The 18,784-nt window shown below is 47.9% G+C and overlaps 1 protein-coding gene across 2 annotated transcripts; it reads right to left on the bottom strand.

Moving 5' to 3' along the window:
• Nucleotides 1-1,434: 1,434 nt before the first annotated feature.
• Nucleotides 1,435-18,282, bottom strand: GPT2 (glutamic--pyruvic transaminase 2). Of its 2 annotated transcripts, none has more exons than XM_075838426.1 (11): nucleotides 17,995-18,282; nucleotides 14,324-14,413; nucleotides 14,141-14,249; nucleotides 9,376-9,509; nucleotides 8,968-9,211; nucleotides 8,808-8,887; nucleotides 6,815-6,951; nucleotides 5,811-5,985; nucleotides 5,575-5,730; nucleotides 3,739-3,851; nucleotides 1,435-3,070 (listed from the first exon to the last, which is right to left on the bottom strand). In XM_075838426.1, exons 1-11 carry the CDS (start codon nucleotides 18,208-18,210, stop codon nucleotides 2,980-2,982), a joined length of 1,545 nt encoding a protein of 514 aa, XP_075694541.1. In that variant the 5' UTR covers nucleotides 18,211-18,282; the 3' UTR covers nucleotides 1,435-2,979. The 2 variants fall into 2 exon arrangements, with proteins under 2 accessions (XP_075694541.1, XP_075694542.1); XM_075838427.1 differs by lacking the exon at nucleotides 17,995-18,282 and adding an exon at nucleotides 15,083-15,597.
• Nucleotides 18,283-18,784: the final 502 nt, after the last annotated feature.

Raw genomic sequence — 18,784 nt, 5'->3', positions numbered from 1 at the left:
TCGTCGCTTAGCAACACCCACAGATCACGGATGTCACACGGAGGTTTATCCGCAGTTTCCACGGGCCCATTGACTTCTATGGGTAAGTCCGTAGTGAATTTGCGGGCCGTAATAAGACATGTCCTGAGTTTCTGCGGCTCATATTTACGCTCCTGGAAGGAACCGGGAAAACCACGGGGGTGTGCCTGGCGCCGTAGCAATGAATGGGTCCGCAATTCACCCGCAGACTTGCGGATGCAAAAACATTAGTGTGCATGAGGCCTCATTTACACAGCCGTGTTTAGTCTGATATATGGGCTGTAGCTCAGCAGTAATTCCCGGACCGAACAGTTTGGGGAGCCGGACTCCCAGCATCAGTTACGTATGACGCCAAGTGTCCCTGCGGGAAAACTGTCCCATACAGAATCCATGATTACAGTACGGGACAGTATTCCCCAGGGAGGCAGGGACACCTAGCGTCATACATAACCGTCATCCTAGGAGTCCGGCTCCCTGCACTCTGTTCGGTCCGGGAAACGCCGTCCGTATCTCACGGACCAAACACAGCCGTATGAAGAAAGGTGTGATCAGAATAGCGCCATGTAAGGTTGCCTCCCCCTCCCCCACTCTGTAATGGGAAACGATAAAGCCGGGACTACCCGTGACTTTGGGCACACGGTTTGTGTCAGTGCCGAGCAGTGGTGGCAGCCGTGACACTTCACAATGTCCGCAGCTCAATGTGACTGCAGCCCAGATGTGTCAGGCTTCATGCACACGACCATATTTTTGCAGTCGCAATTTATCCGAGTTTTTGCGGACCCATTCTTTGCTATGGCCCCATGCGCACGGCCATGATTTACACGGATCGGTGCAGGGGTCGCAAAACCGCAAGATGAGACATTTTACAGTCCGGATTTACCAATACTGGTGAATTGTTGTGGATCCGCGAGTCCTGATGACACAAGGGTGTTTTGCGGTACGACGGATCCGTGGTTTTGTGGAGCGTAAAACCAACCCGGTCACGTGCATGAGGATTTATACTTTAATATAAGGGAATGGGGACAAAGATTTGCCACTAAATCCCCAACTAGACGGGAAGGTCACGCCATAGCACGGTCCAATCTCCATCTCACCCTTTTCCCGGGACGGCCGCGGTCTGCGTCTTGCACTGGGCCTTATGACTTCATTGTCTTCTATGGCGGGTAAATGCGGTGGTGACGGGGAGGGGGGGGGGGGGGGGGGGAATCGGAGCGGAGGGGGGCTTTCTTATTAGACACCATGTAAACGATGGAGGGTCCAGATCATATCATATTCATCTTCCCTCAATAAATACGGCGCAATTGGGACAAAGCTGCGGAAACCCTGTAACGGCCGGAGATACTCAGAGCCGATCGTATTAAAACGCAGAGCAAAAAGCAGCCGCAGCGATCATCAAAGAAGACGCGGCCCCTCCTCCTCTGATAAACCACGTCCCTGTGAACAGTTTTATTCTTTGATAATGTAACAGACGCTTAAGGCCAAGTTATTATAAATCGTACAATGTAAACATCAGATTAGAGAACCAACTATTTCCGGGGTGAGTCAAAAGTGAGGAAAAACCCAAGTTATGTCCAAGATGGCGGAGAGCAGCGTACGCCACAGGTCTGATATATACCGGCAATGATGAGACCAAATCTAACATTAAGTGACGTCTGGCGGGTGCCGCGCTGATCATCAGAATAGAACCGATGCGCGATACCGCCGTCTGGGCATTGTATGGTTGCCATGACAACGGGAGGTCCCAGCGGGCACCCTGCAGATCACGGCGCTCAAGAGATGATAACAAATAAGATGTTTCTTAAAGGGTGACTAAACGTTCAACAAACTTCTGACGTGTTGTAGTGACATGTCAGACGTGTTGATCGGTGGGGGTCCGAGAACTGAGACCCCCACCAATCGCTAAAAAGAAGCGGCAGAAGTGCTCGTGTCTGTTCAGCTTTTTTCTGGAAATCAATGTATCGGAGTACGGACTCAATAGAAAGTCTATATATTCCGATACACCGGCACCCGGAAAAAGCCAAACAGAAACGAGGCGGGGGAGCGCTTCTGCCGCTTCGTTTTAGCGATTGGTGGTTGTGGGGGGGGGCGGGTCTCAGCGCTCGGACCCCCACCGATCCAAACTTCTGACATGTCACTATGAGATAGAAGTTTGTTGAGCGTTTAGTTACCCTTTAATTCTCTTACTCGGGACTTTTCATATCTTTCTATGGCCGTCCAATGATCCAGAATATCTGATAATGGTCGATATAGATGCCGGATAAAAGGAATTTTCATGTATTTGGGGGCTCCTCACTTCGGACTCACCCTGTTCGTAACATTCTTATATATTTTTTTTTTAAATAAAAAGAACATTTTGTAAACTATTCTAAAAATCAAAAGTGTATAAAAAGTAACTGCAAGAAAACATTGTAACAGTTTATAAAACAAGCACTTGTATCCCCAGACGGTCCCAAGAGGAGGGATGTAAGGCCCTGTTCACACGGCCTGTATTTTGGCGTGTTTTAGGGGCTGAAATACGAGTCAAAAAACACTTGATTAAGCTTCTTGGTGAAAATCAATGAGAGCGCGCGCCGTTAGTTTTTTTTTACGCAACCGTAGTCAAATTACGCGTCACATAAGAAAAAAAGCATCGTGTCAATTCAAGTCCCAATTACGTGCCCAAAAAAAACCACACAAAACTCGTCAAAAACACCTGTATTTTAAAAAACACTTCCCAAGAAACGCTAGCGTATGTGACTCGTTCACGTGTGGGTTTTTTTTTCAGCACCGTGTGAACACGCCCTAACAGTCAAGTAGCGCAGAAGCAAAGTCGGGGGGGGGTCACACATCAAGGGTTAACATGTGACCACGACCTTGCCCTCAATCCCTGCATAGTTTTCACCCTTTTCCTGCGGTCAGGTGGCAGATCCCCGGTACATGAAGGGAATGTCATGGTTTATATTCATTAGTCTTCACTGAAGCTCAGGAGAATTCCTCCAGGAAACGGACGTGAAAATCCTTCACGCTCTGTAACAAACGCCGCAGCTTCTCCACCGGCGGAAGAATCGTCATTCTGTAAAGCAAAGGGGACGCTGGTCACTGAGGAATACAATAATCCCACATCCTTTACTGTACAATGTAATGTATTGTTCTCTGTTATCAGCCATTTCAGGCCTGATAGAACGATGTGCTGCCGACACGATGGAAATGCATAGGGACGAGTGATTGCAGTAACGAGCGCTCGTCCCCATCCATAGCAAGCGAGCGCCAATCAGCGCTCGTTTTTACGGCCGGTGTAAAAGTAACCATAAGGCCTTATTCACACGAACGTGTCCGTTTTGTGTGCGTAGAAATAAACTCAAGGAGGTGGTTTTCGTTTTCTCATAATTTCTTTAGCAACTGTTGCGAGAATCACGCACAGCACACGGATGTGCGTCCATATACTGTCCGTGATTTTCACGCACAAGTATAGGACATGCAGTGAGTTTCACACAACGGACACACGACGCGTGATAAACACTGAATGTCTGAATGGCCCCATTGACTTGCATCGGTCCGTGCGACGTCCGTTGTTTTACCGCGCGTAATACAGACGTGAAATACGCTGGTGTGAATAAGGCCTAACTGTAGGACTGGTGAAGACAATCTATTGCTCCCCGTCAACTTCCCTTAGCGTTGAACATAAACCGCAAACAACCCCCACCCAGGGCGGCAGTAAACGGGGTATCAGAAATAATTTACCTAAAGTGATAAGTCCCCTCCCGCTGTCCAAACCCGCTCCCAGGAACCACGCAGATCCCGGTCTCCTCCAGCAGCCGCATGCAGTAAAACATGTCCGGGGCCGTCTGCAACTCCTGAGGACAGAAAAACAGTCATCTTATGCTTAACAAGTCTCATATTTAACCCCGTATCGAAGAATCCAGAGGAATTTACAGCCCTCAGGGTCCCTTTAAATGACACATCCCAATCCCAGGAGGCCGGAGATATTTCTGCATCAAACAAAAGATCAAACCTTTAATGGTCCCAGAATTATTCCCCAATTCTTCCCAACGTGTATCAGATCGTGCGTGACAACTTCTGAGCAGGGACATCGGGGAGATTCTGAAGTTTCGGGGTTAACGGCGCGGAAATTCTTCTCTTGTGCCGCCCATTTATAAAGGAAACTCCTCCCAACTAGTGCATGTGACCCACGTTTATTAACTACTTAACGACCGCCCACCGTCTTTTGACAGCAGGTGCCAGATCTACAGCGACGTCTTTTGGCGTTGTTGTAGAAGAGGCTGATGAGCGCTCCTGTAACTTACAGCTCCTGATCTTACAGCAGCCTGCTAAATACAGCTGGGGGTGGGGGGGTCGGGAAACATTCGGACCCCAGCTGTTTAAGCCTTTGATCAGTGACCGCGGCAAGATCAATGGGGACTCATCTTTGATCGCGTCACCGGAAACCCGGTGATGTGATCAAAGACCGGGAATCCCTCTGTAGTCAGCCCTGGGGACAAGGAAAGGACCCCAGGCCTATATGTATACTGTCATAGTGACATTGTGTAATGTATCAGTATACAGGAATATGCTAATACATTAGAAGTCAAAAATAGAGTTGTAAATAAAAGTTATCCCTTAGTGGGATTAGAAAAAAAAAAGTAACAAAAAAAAAGTCATTATTTTTCATTATATATAGGTTATTGCCCCTACATTAAACAAAAAACCTCCACATATTAGGCATCTACACGACAGTAATAACCAAAATAATTCATGTAACAGGTTATTTAGTGTGAAACGTGAATGGGATAAAAAATAAACAAGAAAAACGATGCAGAGAATTGATTTTTCCTATATTCACGCCGTAAAAATATTATTTTCTACCCCCAAACTGCGAAAATAAATAATACAATTCCTCCCGGATAAAACGAGGCCTCATACGGCCACGTCAATAAAAAAAAAAAAAAAGTTATGGCTGCTGAAAGACAGAGAGGTAAAGACGGAAAAATTTAGCTGCTCATTAAGGGGTTAAATTCCAAAATAAAAAAAATAAAAAACACAAAACCTAAACTAGACTCTAAACAAATACAAACCCCAGACCAGATTTCTAAAGAAATACACACCCCACATCTCATAAATACAGATCCCAGACAGCCCCCTAAACAAATATAGACCCCCAGACCAGTCCCTATATAGGGACCTCAGACCGGTAGATACTCCCCTGCCGGTTCCTGCAGTCCTGTTCACTCCCGGGCGGCACTGCAGACAATGTCCTGATACCGGTCCCAGCTGCACCAAGGAGTGAAGGGACCATTCTGGGAGAGTATAGCTCACATGCCATCTCCATACTATATATATATTCTAGACTGTATATATACGAGAGACTTTCCGGTTATTAATATTACATTGTGACTTTCCCGGGCTGTTGCTGCAGAAGTGTCTGAATGTCTGGGACTCACAATGGCACCAGCAGCACCAAAAATGGAATAGTATTTCCTCGCTATAACCACCAGGTGGCGCTTTGGTCGCTGCAGCCAATCATCTACTTGGATCTGAATACAAAGTGTAGAACATGGTGGTAAATGATTTGACACTGACCTCTGCCTTTTCTATAGCACGGGGAGGGATAAAGATCCGGGGAAAGGCGTACATGGCGCCCTGCAGAGGATTACACTGAATGCCAGGAACCTGGTTAAACAATTCCTCCGTCAGCTCGGCCTTGTGAGCCAGGGTGGAGAGCACGGCTTCCTTCTCCTGCAAGGACATTACAGTCAGAGGTCTTTACTGGTCACACGAGGGTCACGTAAACACGCCGGGGGCCACGCCGGACGTACCTGGATGAACTGCTGGTGAGACTCCTCGTCCGGCTGCGGAGGGTTCACAACGACATCCATGGCGGCCTGTCCGGACACCGGAGGGCACAACCGCACAGAGAGCATCTTCACCAGCTGCGTTTTAATGTCAGGATGCAGGTTCAACACCTCCATGTACCCCCCGCGGTATCCACACCTGAAACACACAAGTATCCCCTGTAACATATAACGGTAAGGGTTAACATGGCGGCAATTTAAGCCGTATCGGAGGGCTGATAACACGGTCTACGGCAGTGGTCTCCAACCTGCGGCTCCTCCAGCCCTTGAAGAACTACAACGTAGGTTGGAAGCCACTGTCCTAGATGAAAACTAGACAACCCAGCATGTCAGAGCATGATTAGAGTTGTAGTTCTGCAACAGCTGGAGAAGCGTAGGATGGAAACCACTGGTTTAGTGGAAAACTCCTTTCATTAAAGTGACCCTCCGGTCCCCACACAAAAATAAATTAACGATCGTAGAATGATTTTGAACTCATCCCTGTTGCTGCGTTCTCGGTTTCCGATGTCTTCCATACAAGATGGCCGCCGCTGTCTCAGACTTGCATAGGGAGCGTAGTCCGCAAATCTGACACACACCCCCTCCACTGCCCTCTGGTGGACCAGCACGGATGACGTCATCGTTTCTAAAACTTCAGAGGGCAGTGAAGGAGGTGTGTGTCAGACCTGCAGCTCCATGTGCATGTCTGAGACAGCGGCAGCCATCTTGGATGGACAGCGGGGACCGAGAACGCGGCATCGGAGAGAGAAGAACCAACAGGGATGGAGATCAGAAAAGTTAGAAATGATTCTACGATCGTTAGTTTATTTTTTTGTGGGGACTGGGGGTGCTTTACGTCCTATTAATGAATACGGATGACATAGAAGAGGGTCCCAATTTCTGGAGCCCCTCGATTAACCAGAGCAGACAGCCCAGCAAAGGGGGACTCGGCACAGCTGGATTATCCCCTCGGTTTGTCCGGCACTTACTCTCCCATGTAACCCTTAGAGGTGGAGTGGAAGGAGGCGAGCTCCACGTTGTTGCTGTATTCTGGGCCCATCTCACACAGGACTTTTTTGAAGGAATGGAATTGACAGTCCTTGGAATAGACATTGTCCTGATAGACCTAGAAACAGACAAGATGAGAAGGACTGAAGACGGACAAGTAGTCGCCGCCGGGCAAGACGGACAAGCAGTCGCCGCCGGGCAAGACGGACAAGCAGTCGCCGCCGGGCAAGACGGACAAGCAGTCGCCGCCGGGCAAGACGGACAAGCAGTCGCCGCCGGGCAAGACGGACAAGCAGTCGCCGCCGGGCAAGACGGACAAGCAGTCGCCGCCGGGCAAGACGGACAAGTAGTCGCCGCCGGGCAAGACGGACAAGTAGTCGCCGCCGGGCAAGACGGACAAGTAGTCACCGCCGGGCAAGACGGACAAGTAGTCGCCGCCAGTCACCAGAGCCATTCATTTTTATGGGCTACAGATACCTTTCCGTTTTTTTACGGATGGGTGTCTGTGCCGTAGAAATGATAGAACATGTCATTTTTTTGTCCGTATTTAGGCCTCATGCACACGGCCGTGCCCCTAATCACAGCTCAAAATTGCGGGCACGGCCGGCGCCCGCATTTTCGCGCCATGCTCTCATACGAAGTATGGGAGCACGGCCCGTAAAATCAGAAGTGAAGAACATGCTCCATAATTCCCGGCACAGTTCTACGGCACGAACACCAATCCGAAGCGCTACAGAAAGGCGTCTGCTGCCAATAGAACCGGGCGGGTCTGTAATTGCGGACCGTCTTGTGGTCTGAAATGACAGAGTTTTTATTACGGTCGTGTGCATGGTGCCTTACGGCACAGACTCCCCATAGAAGTCTATGGGCGCTGCCGTAATTACGGACATGGATGTGCATCCGTAGCCGTCTGTACTTACGGAAGCATTACTATGCAATGCCAGGGGATTACCCAAGATTCCTCCCTGTTTTTTTTGCAGATCCGATAATACGGATGCATTACGGGCACTGTTCCATATATGCGATTATTTACGGATGGATGAAATCTATGGACATGTGCATGGGGCCTTTAGTGGAAAGAAGCACAACGAGCAAACGGATACACTGTGTTATACCTAGTGCAGGGTCTGGGGGTGGAGCATGACACAAGGACTCAAACACCCCCAGAGAGAGAATCTGAGTCATGCCCCGCCCCCAGCACCTGCACCAGTCATAGGCCAGTGTATCCGTTTTGTCCGGAGTGTTCCTTAAACCCTTTCATTGCCAAGGATGTACGTCTAATATGTCCACTCTTTTCTTCAGGGCTTCACCCCTCTTAGCAATCAGAGAGGATATGTGCTTCCTGACTGTCATATTGAGGGGGTGTCACTACAGGGGTGAGAAGATCGGACGTTGCACATGTAATCACCGCTTTGGCGTGTATGGACTCCGCACAGCTTCTATTTTTTAGCTACAAACATGAATTTTTCTGTATTTTTTTTTTACAAGATGTAACGCTTTGAAGTAAAATTGTATGACGGCGCACATGTGTTTAAAGTTTAGGGGGGCATTTTCACAACGGGTCACGTATCTACGTCATAAAATATGTCCAAATGCGAGTATAATATGATTTTTCTAACATTTCTAGTTTTTACTTGTGTGTGGAAAACGTTTGCAAACTGTGGCGGCAGCGAAAGAGTTAATGGATACTATGCCACTGCTTAAGCCCAGTTCCACATGACAGAGTGCCACTCGGGCAGTTTTCACGGCATCCGAGTGGCACCCGATAGTTTTCACGGACCCCTTCACTCCAGTGGGTAAATCGGGTCCGTGAAAACAGACCCGTCTCTCCGATCCGTGTAAAGGTAGAACGTGTAATAACTTTCCAGGGATCACGGACAGGACTCGGGCGGCACACAACGGTCGTGTGCAAGAGCCCTTAGTCAGTGGGGCTGCTACAATGTGTCACAGCCATAACCTAAACCGTGTCCTCACCTCGTCCGCCAGAAGAAACAGCCCCTCCTCCCAGGCAAAATGAATGACTTCTTCTATACAACGCCTGCTCTGCACCTGTCCTGGACGAGGAAGATACAACGGCAGTCATGACATTATATATACATACATACGTAAACCTGTGAGCCTCCAGCTCACTCACCTGTGGGGTTTCCTGGGTTAATAATACAGAGCACCTTGGGATTGGCGTATTCCTTGGCCTGGTATAACGCTCTCCTCAGCTCGTTGACATCCAGCGCCCAGCAGTGCTCCTCATCCAAGTAGTAATTCACCTGCACCGCGCTCAACTCGGATATGGCTGCGGAGTATAAAGGATACTGAGGGATGGGGATCATAATCCCTGTCCGGGACTTACCCTCCCCCGATACGAGGATCTTTAGGATGCTCTGAAATACACAAAGAACACAGACTGTACACGGGACTATAATATATACAAGACTTCAGGTTATAATCTCCTGACATGCTGCAGGCCACAGCAATCCATCCATGTATCTATCTATCTATCTATCTATGAAGATGATATATAACCAGGTAGATGAGCAGTACTTACAGCGATGCCATCACTAGCTCCAGTGGTGAGATAAATATTCTCGGGGTCCGCAGGAACACCTTCATCCCGCCGCTCGATATACCGAGCAACATCTTCCCGGATACAGGCGACACCCTGGCTGGCACTGTAGGATCCTGGAAATTAAAAGAAAATTAAGACTTAGATCACCCGGGTCAGCTGGATATTTTTGCAATTTCATAAATAAAATGTGGCACTATATAAGTAATGTATCCTGATCACTAGTACGGGGGCCCCCTATATAAGTAATGTATCCTGATCACTAGTACAGGGGCCCCCTATATAAGTAATGTATCCTGATCACTAGTACGGGGGCCCCCTATATAAGTAATGTATCCTGATCACTAGTACAGGGGCCCCCTATATAAGTAATGTATCCTGATCACTAGTACGGGGGCCCCCTATATAAGTAATGTATCCTGATCACTAGGACTGGGGCCCCCTATATAAGTAATGTATCCTGATCACTAGGACTGGGGGGCCCTATATAATTAATGTATCCTGATCACTAGTACAGGGGCCCCCTATATAAGTAATGTATCCTGATCACTAGTACAGGGGCCCCCTATATAAGTAATGTATCCTGATCACTAGTACAGGGGCCCCCTATATAAGTAATGTATCCTGATCACTAGTACAGGGGCCCCCTATATAAGTAATGTATCCTGATCACTAGTACAGGGGCCCCCTATATAAGTAATGTATCCTGATCACTAGGACTGGGGGGCCCTATATAAGTAATGTATCCTGATCACTAGTACAGGGGCCCCCTATATAAGTAATGTATCCTGATCACTAGTACAGGGGCCCCCTATATAAGTAATGTATCCTGATCACTAGTACAGGGGCCCCCTATATACTTAATGTATCCTGATCACTAGTATAGGGTCCCCTATATAAGTAATGTATCCTGATCACTAGTACAGGGGCCCCCTATATAAGTAATGTATCCTGATCACTAGTATAGGGTCCCCTATATAAGTAATGTATCCTGATCACTAGTGCAGGGGCCCCCTATATAAGTAATGTATCCTGATCACTAGTACAGGGGCCCCCTATATAAGTAATGTATCCTGATCACTAGTACAGGGGCCCCCTATATAAGTAATGTATCCTGATCACTAGTATAGGGTCCCCTATATAAGTAATGTATCCTGATCACTAGTGCAGGGGCCCCCTATATAAGTAATGTATCCTGATCACTAGTACAGGGGCCCCCTATATAAGTAATGTATCCTGATCACTAGTATAGGGTCCCCTATATAAGTAATGTATCCTGATCACTAGTACAGGGGCCCCCTATATAAGTAATGTATCCTGATCACTAGTACAGGGGCCCCCTATATAAGTAATGTATCCTGATCACTAGTACAGGGGCCCCCTATATAAGTAATGTATCCTGATCACTAGAACTGGGGCCCCCTATATAAGTAATGTATCCTGATCACTAGAACTGGGGCCCCTATATAAGTAATGTATCCTGATCACTAGTACAGGAGCCCCCTATATAAGTAATGTATCCTGATCACTAGTATAGGGTCCCCTATATAAGTAATGTATCCTGATCACTAGTATGGGGTCTCCTATATAAGTATTGGACAGTGATCACTAGTACGGGGGCCCCCTATATAAGTAATGTATCCTGAACACTAGTACAGGAGCCGCCTATATAAGTAATGTATCCTGATCACTAGTACTGGGGCCCCCTATATAAGTAATGTATCCTGATCACTAGTACTGGGGCCCCCTATATAAGTAATGTATCCTGATCACTAGTACTGGGGCCCCCTATATAAGTAATGTATCCTGATCACTAGTACAGGGGCCCCCTATATAAGTAATGTATCCTGATCACTAGTACAGGGGCCCCCTATAAAAGTAATGTATCCTGATCACTAGTACAGGGGCCCCCTATATAAGTAATGTATCCTGATCACTAGTACAGGGGCCCCCTATATAAGTAATGTATCCTGATCACTAGTACAGGGGCCCCCTATATAAGTAATGTATCCTGATCACTAGTACAGGAGCGCCCTATATAAGTAATGTATCCTGATCACTAGTACAGGGGCCCCCTATATAAGTAATGTATCCTGATCACTAGTACAGGGGCCCCCTATATAAGTAATGTATCCTGATCACTAGTATAGGGTCCCCTATATAAGTAATGTATCCTGATCACTAGAACTGGGGTCCCCTATATAAGTAATGTATCCTGATCACTAGTACAGGGGCCCCCTATATAAGTAATGTATCCTGATCACTAGTATAGGGTCCCCTATATAAGTAATGTATCCTGATCACTAGTGCAGGGGCCCCCTATATAAGCAATGTATCCTGATCACTAGTACAGGGGCCCCCTATATAAGTAATGTATCCTGATCACTAGTATAGGGTCCCCTATATAAGTAATGTATCCTGATCACTAGTGCAGGGGCCCCCTATATAAGTAATGTATCCTGATCACTAGTACAGGGGCCCCCTATATAAGTAATGTATCCTGATCACTAGTACAGGGGCCCCCTATATAAGTAATGTATCCTGATCACTAGTATAGGGTCCCCTATATAAGTAATGTATCCTGATCACTAGTGCAGGGGCCCCCTATATAAGTAATGTATCCTGATCACTAGTACAGGGGCCCCCTATATAAGTAATGTATCCTGATCACTAGTATAGGGTCCCCTATATAAGTAATGTATCCTGATCACTAGTACAGGGGCCCCCTATATAAGTAATGTATCCTGATCACTAGTACAGGGGCCCCCTATATAAGTAATGTATCCTGATCACTAGTACAGGGGCCCCCTATATAAGTAATGTATCCTGATCACTAGTACAGGGGCCCCCTATATAAGTAATGTATCCTGATCACTAGTACAGGGGCCCCCTATATAAGTAATGTATCCTGATCACTAGTACAGGGGCCCCCTATATAAGTAATGTATCCTGATCACTAGAACTGGGGTCCCCTATATAAGTAATGTATCCTGATCACTAGAACTGGGGCCCCTATATAAGTAATGTATCCTGATCACTAGTACAGGAGCCCCCTATATAAGTAATGTATCCTGATCACTAGTACAGGGGCCCCCTATATAAGTAATGTATCCTGATCACTAGTATGGGGTCTCCTATATAAGTATTGGACAGTGATCACTAGTACGGGGGCCCCCTATATAAGTAATGTATCCTGATCACTAGTACAGGAGACGCCTATATAAGTAATGTATCCTGATCACTAGTACAGGGGCCCCCTATATAAGGAATGTATCCTGATCACTAGTACAGGGGCCCCCTATATAAGTAATGTATCCTGATCACTAGTACTGGGGCCCCCTATATAAGTAATGTATCCTGATCACTAGTACTGGGGCCCCCTATATAAGTAATGTATCCTGATCACTAGTACTGGGGCCCCCTATATAAGTAATGTATCCTGATCACTAGTACTGGGGCCCCCTATATAAGTAATGTATCCTGATCACTAGTACAGGGGCCCCCTATATAAGTAATGTATCCTGATCACTAGTACAGGGGCCCCCTATATAAGTAATGTATCCTGATCACTAGTACAGGGGCCCCCTATATAAGTAATGTATCCTGATCACTAGTACAGGAGCGCCCTATATAAGTAATGTATCCTGATCACTAGTACAGGAGCGCCCTATATAAGTAATGTATCCTGATCACTAGTACAGGGGCCCCCTATATAAGTAATGTATCCTGATCACTAGAACTGGGGCCCCCTATATAAGTAATGTATCCTGATCACTAGAACTGGGGCCCCTATATAAGTAATGTATCCTGATCACTAGTACAGGAGCCCCCTATATAAGTAATGTATCCTGATCACTAGTACAGGGGCCCCCTATATAAGTAATGTATCCTGATCACTAGTACAGGGGCCCCCTACATAAGTAATGTATCCTGATCACTAGTACTGGGGCCCCCTACATAAGTAATGTATCCTGATCACTAGTACTGGGGCCCCCTATATAAGTAATGTATCCTGATCACTAGTACTGGGGCCCCCTACATAAGTAATGTATCCTGATCACTAGTACTGGGGCCCCCTATATAAGTAATGTATCCTGATCACTAGTACTGGGGCCCCCTATATAAGTAATGTATCCTGATCACTAGTGCAGGGGCCCCCTATATAAGTAATGTATCCTGATCACTAGTACTGGGGCCCCCTATATAAGTAATGTATCCTGATCACTAGTGCAGGGGCCCCCTATATAAGTAATGTATCCTGATCACTAGTACAGGAGCCCCCTATATAAGTAATGTATCCTGATCACTAGAACTGGGGCCCCTATATAAGTAATGTATCCTGATCACTAGTACAGGAGCCCCCTATATAAGTAATGTATCCTGATCACTAGTACAGGAGCCCCCGATATAAGTAATGTATCCTGATCACTAGTATGGGGTCTCCTATATAAGTATTGGACAGTGATCACTAGTACGGGGTACTCCCCAAATCATCATTACCAGTACGTTCGCAGTGAGGAGGAGTTGAATGCAGTGGCAGTCGAGCGTGCGCACTACGACACTATGGGACATATAGAAACCTAGAAGGAATGGGGCCGGCACTCCCCAAGCGGACATAATGATACCGGAGCAGTGTGATTAGTGGAGCGCTTAGATAAAGACCCCAGTGATCTGAGGGAGAACCCCAAAAATCAGAGAGATTCTGTAACTGGGAATGTAATAATTTTTCAGAATGAATGTCACTCACCGAGACTTTGTCCTCCACACGACTGCAGAATACGCCTGGCCCGGGCCTTAGCGTCACACGGAAAATGTGAGCTATCCAAGAGCTCAGCGTACGTGCAAAGAGCTACGACCTGCAGTAAGAACAGCCGGGGGTCAATAAAAACACACCCCCGAGGGGCAAAAGTGTAAACGATTGGCTGCTTACCTGCCGAAGAAACGTGATTGGCTGCTGTCCCATGGCGTGGGCGTCTCCGATGTTCGCCTTGATGACCTCACTGAACGGCTTCTTGATTCCCTATAGACGATAGAGGGAGCACTTCACTATTATATGACCTGGTCCAGGATCTACAGGGTTACTGCCGCTGATCTCTCATCCATCTCACCAATTACTCATTTCAGTCTCGTCCCGTGTACTGCAGCACCCTCAAAAATCGAGGACCCCCCCCCCCCTACCATGGTTCATCCTGAGCTTCCTGGTTCACGAATAGAATGCCAGAACCACAGATCTACAGTGACACTTCCACAGGAAGTGCAGTCAGAACATCGTATGAGGACTCTGCAGAACAATGCATTTTTCTCTGCCGTTCAGAGTCTGTGGAAAGTTGGGTGACAACCCATATGGGCCCAGTAGTTCTTTAAAATGTAGACTAAAGGGCTATGGGGGGGGGGGGGTCACATGTTCTATAATGATGCTGCCCCCCCCTCTCCACAACGCAATTTGCTTGTGTATCCGATATCTGCGGTGCTGCGGGCGTTGTCATGGTAACTGAATTTCCTACAAAGAGTCTATTGTGGAGCGGCAGAGACGACAGAAATACTTGATTTTTCTCAGATCTTGTTCCATGTCAAATCATTTTATAAATACGAAGTCACAGGCGATTCAGTAACATTCAAAAGACCCCAAAATATTACATTTAAAAAAAAAAAAAAAATCGATTGCAGACATGTTGGAAATTATGTTTACCTTTTTCGTGATTGTCGTGTCGCGGTTGCATCACGTTGCGCGCAGTAACGAGATCACATTCACAAGCATCTATGTCACATGGCAACCTTGTGATCTCCGTGCCGTGTGACCAAAGTCGCCGTGTAGCCTTAAAATCGAAACTCGTCCCCGAGTCGTCCTATGTCTATTATTTCCTTCATCTGCTTCCGAGTTATCATGGACGCCAATGAGGGTAAAAGAGGCTGACGGCCACCGTGACAGCGCAACCCAGCTTTCCACAGACTCTGAATGGCCAATACGTCTACATTGTTGTGCAGGGTGACATCCCCTCTTGCTGCTCTGCCAGTTTCATGAGCCAACAATACGTGTGACACCGACCTAAGTGTCAGTCTTCACTGCAGTTCTGAGATTTCATATCCACATTGTAAGGTAATTCCGAGTTAGTAGAGGAGGGTGGGGGTCCTCCATTCAGGACCCTTATCTATAAGCCGGGGTGAAAAGCGGCCACGTAGAGCGTCTCTCGCTGGAGGACCTGTCCTGCATTACACAGATATCACATTGATATGATTGGACACTGTGTAATGCTTCATTTCCCCTGTGGTGGCGCTGCAGGGAAACAACATTTACTGTCAAGAACATGCACATCTGATCGCTGGGGGTCGTATCAGCTTGGGCTCTATTCACATCTGAATTGCCGCTTCAGTTTATAACGGAAAACCTGACACAACGACGGACCAGTCTTACGATGGACACCAAGGGCGCCCGACAGAACCCATGACGAGTCCATATTTTTCCAGTTAAATCTGAAGGTATTTAAAGGGCTTTGCCCATCAGGGACATTTGTGGCAGATCAACAGGATGTACCATAAATGTCAGATAGATGCGAGTCCCACCTCTGGGACCTGCACCTATCTCTAGAACGGGACCCCCTAAACACTATTCTACCTTTCTCATTTCCTGCTGCCTCTTGTAATTTCCGACCATTTAACCAGAAAACCGCGTGAAAGGTAGAACTGGGTTTAGGGGGCCCCGTTCTAGAGAGAGGTGCCGGTCCCAGAGGTCCTTGTTTACATACTGACCTAATACTTCTTACGGTAGAAGGTTTGTTACAATTATTTGCGGCTTAGACAACCCTCTGTGAGACGAACCGCTAGTACTCCAGACTGATACATTATACCTACACTGATACATTGTAGCAAAATATCAGGACGAGAGGGATCTGTACTGCTGATGACTTCAGCTCACAGAAGATTGTCTAATCTGAATAGAATTGTAACAAACCCTCAGCTGTAAGAATAGGTCTTTTTTGCAAACAAGAATGTTCCCATTCACTGACAGCAAGCACTCATTTTTAGAAAAGGCGAGAACTAAACACAAAGAACTTTTCACAAAACAATGATTAAAAGGGTTAGTAGCGAGTACAACCCCGGCCCGTATATCCTATCAGGGACTATAGACAGCAGGGAGCGGTCCAATACTCGGGGGAGGGGCCCATTCACAGTATACAGGCCGCTGTAAATGGGTCTATAGCTGGTGGCGTCTACAGGGAATATCTGGGGGAATTGGATTTTTATTTCCTTATAGGAGGAAGTGCTGCAAAAGCAAAAACTTTATTATTAGGGAATTTCTTAAAATGACAGATTAAGGCTTGTACTAGCGCAGGACGAGCACTGGGGACAGCAGGAGGCTGACATTATTGACAGTAGGATGGCAGTGACAGGGTGGCAGGCATTCGTGACAGCAGGCTGGCAGGAGGCGGCTGGCATTGGGGACAGTAGGGTGGCAGGAGGCGGCTGGCATTGGGGACAGCAGGGTGGCAGGAGGCGGCTGGCATTGGGGACAGCAGGCGGCTGGCATTGGGGACAGCAGGGTGGCAGGATGTGGCTGGCATTGGGGACAGCAGGGTGGCAGAAGGGGCCTGGCATTAGGGACAGCAGGGTGGCAGGAGGCGGCTGACATTGGGGACAGCAGGGTGGCAGCTGACATTGGGGACAGCAGGGTGGCAGCTGACATTGGGGACAGCAGGGTGGCAGCTGACATTGGGGACAGCAGGGTGGCAGCTGACATTGGGGACAGCAGGGTGGCAGCTGACATTGGGGACAGCAGGGTGGCAGGAGGCGGCTGGCATTGGGCACAGCAGGGTGGCAGGAGGAATTGGGGACAGCAGGGTGGCAGGAGGCGGCTGACATTGGGGACAGCAGGGTGGCAGGAGGCGGCTGACATTGGGGACAGCAGGGTGGCAGGAGGCGGCTGACATTGGGGACAGCAGGGTGGCATTGGGGACAGCAGGGTGGCCTGACAGGCATTAGTGACAGTAGAGTGACAGCAGGGTGGCAGGAGGCGGCTGGCATTGGGGACAGCAGGGTGGCAGTGACAGGAGGGTGGCAGGAGGCAGCTGGCATTGGTGACTGCAAGGAGACGTTTATTGCGTTATTATAACATTACTTTGAGGACTGATCCATGTTTAACCCTGTAGGTGCCAGCAGCAGAATATAGGATTAACCCTGTAGGTGCCAGCAGCAGAACACAGGACTGTGGCGTTATTTGATACCACATAAGCGCCCTGTGTGACCCCAGTACATGAGGAATGCCGGGTAAGCAGAATGTAGTGGAGAACGCGGCACTGCACACCCGGCTGATGTAACCGCTCCTGACATGTAGCAGAGCCGAGGTCTACACACAGCACAGTGACGCGCTCAGCTCTGCTACATCTGCATGTACACCTGGATGCTGGGAGATCCAGATGTTATATCGCGGAAGGTGCGACCAGTCCTGACAATTTTTGCCCAGAGAAAGAGCCATGCTGGGAGTTGTAGTTCAGCACCTTACTACACAAGCCATGCTGGGAGTTGTAGTGGTTATACCCAACTTTTAGGGGACTTGTACATAGCAACCCGGCAATGCTGATACCTGTAGTCCCCGCACTGTCTCACCTGCTGCAGCTCCCTCTCTATCTCCCCGGCTTTCATCACGATGGGTCCCCGAACCGCATACTCCACTGCCCGGACCTGCGGGTTCATGGACTGCAGGGTGAGGATCCTTTCCCGGGGAGGGCGGACAACCGGGGCCTCGGCGGCGGAGCTGCTGTAGTGACGAGGAGCATGTTCCCGTACTAAGTCCCGGAGCACGGAGCGCAGCCTCCCCCTCATGTCCTGTCAGCGCGGTCACTAGATCTCCCGCACTCTGCCTCCATGACGTCACGGCCATGTGATCAGTCACGTGACTGTACTGTAAACATTTGCCGGGTATACGAAAGATAAGTGTCTGGAGCGCCCTCTAGTGCTAATACGTAGAAACACAGCGCCTGGTACAAATAGGCGTCGCCTGTGGTAACCAATCACAGCTCAGCTCCTGTGAACTTCCTGATCAGTTGCTATAGGCAACAGCTTCACTTCCTGTCTAAAGTAAATAAATAACATAACATGTGGCGTAAAGAAATAAAATATTATAAATGTCATCACATCTTCGGCCATGTTCACCTGTGGATTCTGTCCGGAGTTAGGCAGAGATTCGGTGACTAAATCCCGAAAGAATTCATAGCAATTCCACCGCCAGTGTCTGTAAATGTGGTATTTTATGTCCCATTCACATGCTCCCGACAAATCTGCGTAGAATAGTGACCGTCCCGCCGCGTTTATAATCCGCAGCATGTTCATTATTTTGGTGGATCCATGCTGAAAAGTTAGATTAGTGCCCTTGAACTTCAATAGAGCAAATCCACAA

This window comes from Rhinoderma darwinii, chromosome 9, assembly GCF_050947455.1.
Source record: "Rhinoderma darwinii isolate aRhiDar2 chromosome 9, aRhiDar2.hap1, whole genome shotgun sequence".
Classification (NCBI taxonomy): Eukaryota; Metazoa; Chordata; class Amphibia; order Anura; family Rhinodermatidae; genus Rhinoderma; species Rhinoderma darwinii.
This window is presented reverse-complemented; position numbering and strand designations above follow the sequence as displayed.

Bases quoted from the DNA above. Each gene is read 5' to 3' on its own strand.
- GPT2 (XM_075838426.1), bottom strand. From the start codon at position 18,210: ATGAGGGGGAGGCTGCGCTCCGTGCTCCGGGACTTAGTACGGGAACAT. The intron at 9,212-9,375 runs GTAAGTACTGCT...TGTGTATTTCAG, and splicing joins GAGCTAGTGATGGCATCGCT to AGCATCCTAAAGATCCTCGT. The intron at 6,952-8,807 runs GTGAGGACACGG...GTCTGTTTCTAG, and splicing joins TGTTTCTTCTGGCGGACGAG to GTCTATCAGGACAATGTCTA.